The 8,903-nt window shown below is 41.0% G+C and overlaps 1 protein-coding gene across 1 annotated transcript in view; it reads left to right on the forward strand.

Moving 5' to 3' along the window:
• The window catches only part of LOC134565857 (vasoactive intestinal polypeptide receptor 1-like), a 50,325-nt gene extending 41,655 nt beyond the window's left edge, over nucleotides 1–8,670 (forward strand). Inside the window, exons 11-13 of the mRNA XM_063425527.1 lie at nucleotides 2,344–2,473; nucleotides 6,200–6,241; nucleotides 8,052–8,670. Coding sequence (XP_063281597.1) covers nucleotides 2,344–2,473; nucleotides 6,200–6,241; nucleotides 8,052–8,144 — 265 coding nt within the window. The 3' untranslated portion in view covers nucleotides 8,145–8,670. The remainder of the gene's footprint in view (nucleotides 1–2,343; nucleotides 2,474–6,199; nucleotides 6,242–8,051) is intronic.
• The last annotated feature ends 233 nt before the right edge of the window (nucleotides 8,671–8,903 follow it).

Genomic DNA, 8,903 nt, shown 5'->3' on the forward strand with positions numbered 1-8,903 from the left:
GTGTGACATGTCATTATTCCCTTTTATTCCAGAAGTTTGGTCCTTAAGGGGTTAAGGATCTTATCATCTGAAGTACATTTGTTACTTAGTTCTTTTTTAAAACATTTTTTGGAGGGGGTTGTGGAAGGGGGGGGGTAATTTATTTTTGATAATTACACATTAAAAAGTAGGAACAGCTTTTGGCAAGGTTCATTTCAGTGGGTGTATACAAAGAAAATAACGGAATGCCACAATGAAAATAAAGTTTAGTGCTGCTTTAATTTCTGATATTCAGGTAATGTCCATGGAAGTACGATTCATTGTTTCCAAAACTGTTGCAGCTAAATTTTATTTATTTCAAAATTTTGCACCGTTGGCATTGCACAAACCAGTTTAGGCAAAAACATTTTTCTCAGGTGCATTGCGTTTTGTGAATAATATGATTGCACAGTTGTTCTCAACTTCTGCTAATGTATAGGTGTACTGGGACTATACTATTATGGCATTTGATCCATAGATATCTAAGAGTCGAAGAGAAGCTTGAGCATTCGTCTTGAAGCCGGTCATGCAATGTCATGGCAGTAGTGCAATATTTTGTTAATTTTAACTTCCAATATTACTTTAGTAGCAGGAGATTTTTTTTGCCTTCCCAAATAGTTTGTCACTTGCCTCTCTCTCTTCGTAGATATAGCTAAAGCTGGCTTTCCCCTTGTGCATTTAATATTTGAATTCTCCCCAAAGATGATCAGATTTATTAGGAGTTAAATCACTTTGTTTCTGTTTATGCAGCCCTAGCCACACCTCCCCTGGCTATGATTGACAGAGCCTGCATTAAAATAAAACTGGTTTCACTTTCAAACAGATGTAGTTTATCTTAAATAATTTTATCTCAATCTCTAAATTGAACTTTAATCACATACAGGAGGCTCTTGCAGGGTCTAGCAAGCTATTAACATAGCAGGGGATAAGAAAATCTTCATTAAATAGAACTTGCAATAAAGAAAGCCTAAATAGGGCTCTCTTTACAGGAAGTGTTTATGGAAGGCTGTGCAAGTCCCATGCAGGGAGGTGTGACTAGGGTTCATAAACAAAGGGATTTAACTCCTAAATTGCAGAGGATTGAGCAGTGAGGCTGCAGGGGCATGTTCTATACACCAAAACTGCTTCATTAAGCTAAAGTTTTTCAGGTGACTATAGTGTCCCTTTAATTTGTATTCCAAACTAAATGAGCCAATAACCCTAATGGTAACTGACCACTCAACATTTTTGGTGGGTACTTTGAAGGTTCCTCTCCCTTTACTGACATGCAGCGTGGGATCCATGATGTCTCACTTTTCCAGGCATCTCAACTATGATTGAGAGGGACAAAATTAAGATGGCCGCCACAGTCAGGCAGAAGCTGGTAGACAACAACAGCCCAGAAATGTGATGCTTAACAGCCTTATTCACATACAATAAGTCCCAGTGTTGCACTAAGAGGGTTAATCACTAAAGTGAGAATTCCAAGAGAATTTTAAATTCCAGGCCAAAGTAGCCAAACTGGAAGTATAGTTGACTTTGAATTTTTAGAATTTTTCCAAATCTGCTATTGTGGCCTTAAATTTGAATTTCACTTTGAACTCTCACTTCAGTGAATACATTTGTAAGATTTTGGGGCACACCAGCAAATGCCCTTATTCACCAAAGTGAGAATTCAAAGTGAATTCAAAGAGAATTAAAAAATTTAGGCCAAATATTCAAATTGGAAAAAAATCTTAAAATCAATTTTATTTCCAATTTGACTATTTTGGACTTCAATTCGAAATTAACTTTGAATTCCCATCAATTCTCACTCTGGCGAATAACCCTATGTGTTCTCAGCACTTTGCCTTTACAAAACTGAGCATATTCATAATCCCTAAAATACGTGAGAATTTGTAAAAGATACTGAATATGTTTTTTGTTTTATTATTGCACAGTGAACACTTTTAAGGAGTCAAATTACCTTCAGTTTTCAATGTCCTTATTCTTGAGTGATATACATAGTAGTAGTACAATAAAAGTATTATACGAAGATAGACCATTCTGTAAAATAATGAATTAATACAACTATGTTCTGTTGTCTCCCCAGTCGCCAGCAGCTCTGTCCTGAATTCCCTCGGACTGTTACAGTCCGAGGGAAAATAATAAAAGCACATGGCCAGCAAGTTGCCGGGACTGTCCCGGGAGGGTTATTTACCCGGGACAGACTCCAGCTTGCCGGGACTGTCTCGGCAAAAACGGGACAGTTGGAAAGTATGCTCTGTGTTTACTGGTTTATTCATACATTCACTCATCCGTTCTTCAAATTGAGAAAATACTAATTTGTTTTATTGTCTCCCTTAGGAGATTAGCCAAATCTACTCTTCTTCTCATCCCTCTCTTTGGAGTACATTACGTAGTGTTTGCTTTTTTTCCTGAGCATATCGGAGTTTGGCCGAGGCTGTATTTCGAACTTGTTTTAGGATCCAATCAGGTACATTTTCAATATATTATATATATTTATCTCACGTCACGCTGTTTTGGGTAGTTAAACAAGATAGACATGTTGGCTTTAGGGAGAATGGCTGATAGCATGGCTAAGGGGCTGACTATTCACACATAAAGTACCCCCTTAAAGGACCACTATAGTGCCAGGAAAACATACTCGTTTTCCTGGCACTATAGTGCCCTGAAGGTGCCCCCACCCTCAGGGACCCCCTCCCGCCGGGCTGGATGGAGAAGAAGGGGTTAAACTTACCTCTTTCTCCAGCGCCGGGTGGGGAGCTCTCCTCCTCCTCTCCTCCTCTTCGGCTGAATGCGCATGCGCGGCAAGAGCCGCGCTTTCAGCCAGTCTCATAGGAAAGCATTTACAATGCTTTCCTATGGACGCTGGCGTCTTCTCACTGTGATTTTCACAGTGAGAAGCACGCAAGCGCCTCTAGCGGCTGTCAATGAGACAGCCACTAGAGGCCAGATTAGCCCAAATATAAACATAGCAGTTTCTCTGAAACTGCGATGTTTATAGAAAAAAGGGTTAGCCCTAGCTGGACCAGGCACCCAGACCACTTCATTAAGCTGAAGTGGTCTGGGTGCCTATAGTGGTCCTTTAATATAATGTCTGCTTGCTAGGGATAAACATAAGGGGACTATCCACAACAACGTTTAAAAATGACCATGTGAACTGCTCATATAGCAGATTTACATTATTCACAATCTAGATCATTTGTTCCAGGGGTCAAGTCCTGGGGAATAAAGTGTGGGAACTCACTCGAGTTCCACCCTGACCCCACCACCAGAAAAAAACTAAACTTGCATGCATATATAAACACGTACACACACACTCAGGTGCACACATACACTCACAGACACACACACACATACTCACAGACAGACACACATACACACACACTCACAGACACACACTCCCAGACACACACACCCACACACTCCCAGACACACACACCCACACACTCCCAGACACACACACCCACACACACATCCACCCACACATACACTCACAGACACACACACACTCCCAGACACATACACACACACACACACTCACACATCCACTCACAGACACACACACTCACACACACACATACACACACACTCCCAGACACACACACAGACACACTCCCAGACACATACACACACACAGACACTCACACACTCCCAGACACATACACACACACACACACACACTCACACATCCACTCACAGACACACACACACCCAGACACACACACACACTCACACACACATACACACACACTCCCAGACACACACACAGACACACTCCCAGACACACACACACTCCCAGACACATACACACACACACTCACACATCCACTCACAGACACACACACACCCAGACACACACACACACTCACACACACATACACACACACTCCCAGACGCACACAGACACACTCCCAGACATACACAGACACACACACAGACACTCACAGACACACACACACACACTCACAGACACACACACACACTCCCAGACACACACACACTCCCAGACACACACACACACTCCCAGACACACACACACACACTCCCAGACACACACACACACTCACACATCCACTCACACACACACACACACACACTCCCAGACACACACACACAGACACACTCCCAGACACTCACAGACACACACACACACTCCCAGACACATACACACACACACACACTCCCAGACACATACACACACACATACACTCACAGACACACACACACTCACACTCACAGACATACACACATACACTCACAGACACACACAGACACACATACACACACTCACAGACACACACACACAAAAATTATTTGTATATATATTTTTTTAAATTTAAAAATGTCCACCCAGCCTCCCTACCTGGAGAGCTGGCGTGGACCTGTCCCTGGGGTCCAATGGGGCTTCAGTGCGGCCGGCTCTTGTCTCTCTCTGTCAGCCGCGGCGAGGGAGCTGTGTTCTCTCTGCTCCCTCTCGCCGCGCGGGCTGTCTGCTGATGCCGGGAGCCGGAAATGACGTCATATTCCGGCTCCCAGCATCAGCAAACGGCGCGCGGCGAGAGGGAGCAGAGAGAACACAGCTCCCTCGCCGCGGCTGAAAGAGAGAGACAAGAGCCGGCCGGGGGGGGTCCTTCAGGTGGCCATTAGGCCACCTCTTTGGCCCCCCATGACAGGAGGAACACGGGGACATTTGGGGGCGGCATTTTTTGCCGCCCCCTGAGTGCCTGCAGGACCATAAACGGGAACGGCGTTCCTGCACTAAAAAAAGTGCAGGAACGCCGTTCCCACGCGTTCCTGCAGGACTCGAGCCCTGATTTGTTCTTTATTTAAATTGCGTGATGTATAGAGAAACAGGAGTTGAACCAGATAGATATACATCTCGTCTGCCTATAGGCACAGGGTTTGCAAAAAAAAAAAAAATGCACAAAAAAAGTTTCTTTGTGAATACATATGCATATATATATATATGTATATATATATATATATATATATATATATATATATATTTAAGTGGCATCTGTAGTAAGCGAGTATATTTCTGTGTTGCTGTGTGATTGCTAAGCACAAGGTGGATGCAGTGTTCATGCAATGAGAAGTGGTAACATTGGGGAAGATTTACCAAGGCAGTGGAATGTTTCTCAACATTTACCTCCATAATCCCATATTTGTCTCATGTTTAATTTGTGTCCCCCCTCTCCCCCCCCCCCCCCCCCCCGCTATGTCATTTGTTGCATGTTGTCCACGTTGAGTATTTTCAATGCAGCACTGTCCGCCAATATTCATATAACCACCTAACTACGTATATTTGCGATATTCATGTCCATAAGACTTATTCTCCTCTCATAGCCATATACAGCCTCGTAGGTATATTTCTTCTCCATGTTTGTATATGTCCTTAAAGTCGTATCTTTTGGGAGCAGGTAATTTGTGGTTTAATGCCAAATAAGAGATTAAATGTAAAGGGTTTTTTGGGACACCAAAACAACTTTAGCTTAATGAAGCAGTTTTGGTGTCTAGATCATGCCCCTGAAGTTTCATTTTCTGCCGTTTATGAGTTAAATCACTTTTGTTTCCCATAGCATTCCTGGCTGCGACTGACACAGCATGCATGAATACAAAATGGTTTCATTTTCAATCAGATGTAACTTACTTTAAAAGTTTTAATCTCCTGCTCTGTAAATTGAACTTGAGCAAGCTATTAACAGAGCAGGAGGTAAGAGATTTTTTTTAAATTAAACAGAATTTGCAATAAAGGAAGTGTAAACATTAGATGACTCTTTACAGGAAGTGTCTAGGAGGGCTGTGTAAGTCACATGAGGGAGGTGTGCCTAAGGCTGCATACATAAAGTGATTTAACTCCTAAATGGCAGAGGATTGAGCTGTGAGACTGCAGGTGCATGATCTATACACCAAAACTGCCTCATTAAGCTAAAGTTACTTTGGTGACTACAGTATTAGGCATTCATAAAAATGGGTGTCTAATTGGCAGAGCTAAACACTACCCCAATCACATGGATCTTAGGATATTTTCCCAGAAGTCTATCGATAAGTTGTCATACCTAGAATCTGAAAGGTATGCCCACAGATTTCCCAGTTATTTTGACTAAGTGATATGAAACACTGTTTTGTATGTAATGTAAATGGTCGTCTCTGTTAATGAACTGTGCATAATTTTATGTGTTTATTGACACCGCAGGGTTTTATTGTGGCTTTGCTGTACTGTTTCCTGAATGGAGAGGTGAGAACCATAAAGACATTCTCCCAGTGAGTAATTCAAACTTGCCCACATAATAAAAACAAGCAAAATCATATAACATTCATGTATGTATGTTTTCTGTGTAGAACAAGCATTGACACTCAATAATCAATTTACTAGCTATACCAATTCATTTATGGGATTTTCTTATACAGAAGGCATGGCAGGAATGTAGTGCTTTGTCAAACTCCCCTTCTGTGAGCATTCAGTCAAGATATCACATCTAAAGACCTACGCTAAAATTCCAACCATGATTCTATCAGTCAGCATTTCATTTTGCTCTGGTGATTGGAGACTCAAAATGGCTCCCCTCTCCCTCTTAGTCTTCTCTGATTGGACTATTTGTTTAAAGGCCCCAAAGTGAATCTGACGTGGCAGATTCACTTTAACTGCAATGCCCCTGCATTAGCAATGCATCACTCAGCCTAGGGATGCTTGACATTTCTGATTGCAAGGTTGCAATAAAGCAGCTGCTTACACTCCATCTAGCGCTGCCGTAATCTGGGATTTGTGGGTGTTTTAGTATTGTAAAACTTTCGCCAGCTTCTGCCTACATCCCGCCCTCTGCGTCACGATTGCCCCTTCTTAAAAATACTTTACTAAGTATAATTAAACAAAAGAAACACTAGAGTTAACCGTTTAGTAGATGCTGAGAGTAACCCAGGTAAAATGTAACTTTTAATTAATCATTTTAAATATTCAATTTTAGGTCCTTGATCACGGGTATAATCAATATCTACAATAGGAGAATAGATTCCTACAGAACATTTTTGTAATAATTGATAGTCAAAATATGAAAATAAATTAAATGTAATGAAAAAAACTCAAAATCAGCAATAAATAAGAAATAATTGATTATGTGATGAATTTATAATCGCACAATGCATTGCAATGTGTGAAAAAATAATAAAAGTAACAAAAAAGGATAGAGGTTACATTTGTTGCATAACCAATTAGCCAGGAGGGGAGAGACACAACGTAGTAACAAATCTGATACTGGAGCTGGGAGAAAGCCCTGCAGGAATAGTTTGATACAAATGCTGCCTTCCCTACTCTGCTGTGCCTTCGAGGGCACCCCTTAAAAAATTGCTAGTTCCCCCACCTCCTCTAAGATGCCCGGCCTAGTAGCCTATATCTAGCTAAATAGCTATAGAGGTCTGGTAGGTCTAGTCGGCTATAACGGTTAGTAACCAGAGTTGGAGATTAAGAACGGTGAATAGAGAAAATAAAATAAAGTCTAAAATCTAATAAGTGAATAAATAAAGTATGGGTGGTAATGTCATTAAGGTATTGGTGCATATCGTCCCATATTCCTTAGACCAACAGCATACTGTATAACGTCCCATAAAGATTAACCATTTAATCTAGTCTTTACCAGACCATCCAGTTATCCAGAGGCGTACTCTCTACATATAAACCACCCAGTAAGTCATTATAGAGACACCCATTTACCTTTGTATTAAAATAAATTTAATTGAAACACTTAGTTGGGTGAAGTGTACATCGAAGGAAAGCATAAAACATACTTAACCAAGTTGTGCTTGAGTTAAATAGGTGACACATGGTTCCATATTTGAATGGGTGTGAATACCCTTCCCACACATTGAATCATGGGATCAGAATTAATTTGCATAAGATGCCAGGGCGTCCTGCATTTAGTAAATGTGGCGCAAAGGAATAGTTTAGCTATCCTCACAACAAGGACATTTGTGCTGAAGGGTTAATTGCATTTGGTTATTGTGATGTTGTATTTAATTTGTGTAAACAGTGTATCAAATGTATTCCCATACAGGTACAAACAGAGATTCAGCGGCACTGGAGCAAGAGGCAGAGTACGTTAGAGAGCAATGTCTTCAATCTGGTGACCCAAGATTTTACGGCATAATCTTCCTTCAGTGTGATCTAGCCACAATTACATCACATGTCCTAGTTGAGTATTTATAGAATTATTTATAAACTGGGGACTCACAAAGTATGCAATTACATAGTGTAATTGCTCACAATTATAATTATTTATATTCAAGTGAGTAAGAGAATGTATATTACCACAATTATCTGTGACATTCTACATTCATCGAAAAAGCCAAGCACACCTCTCTTACAGCACTCGATGAAGGCAGTGTTTTGACCCACATGGGGTCCTTATCAAGCCAGGGCCATTGCGCCCTGTGAGTGAGTACTGACTGGTTTTGATTGCTTACGTCATTGTACCTTGAGCAATATTTTGTCTCCCAGGGCAGGACATCTGTGGGTAATTTGGTGTTGTTACATCACCTCTACCCCAGCTAGACTTAGACCTGTGAGGTTATTCTGAATGATTACCATATGGAGAGCCACTACATTTGATACATGGTATATTTTTTCTTTATTTCTTATAAAAGATGTTCTAAATAAAATAGCAATGTTCCATTAATTCAATGTTTTGTTTCATTTGTCATTTCTATGCATTGAAGATAATCTGAGATCTTTTCAACATTATATTAATTTTATCTTCATCTATCTATCTATCTATCTATCTATCTAGGGGCCAAGGAGACAAACAGGGGATGGGTACCCAGAGGGTCTAGGAAAACAAACAGAGGGGTTGTGTGAAAAAAGAGACAAGGTGCTGGGGAAAGAGACACACAGAGGGGCTGGGGGGATA

Source organism: Pelobates fuscus, chromosome 6 (assembly GCF_036172605.1).
Source record: "Pelobates fuscus isolate aPelFus1 chromosome 6, aPelFus1.pri, whole genome shotgun sequence".
Lineage (NCBI taxonomy): Eukaryota > Metazoa > Chordata > Amphibia > Anura > Pelobatidae > Pelobates > Pelobates fuscus.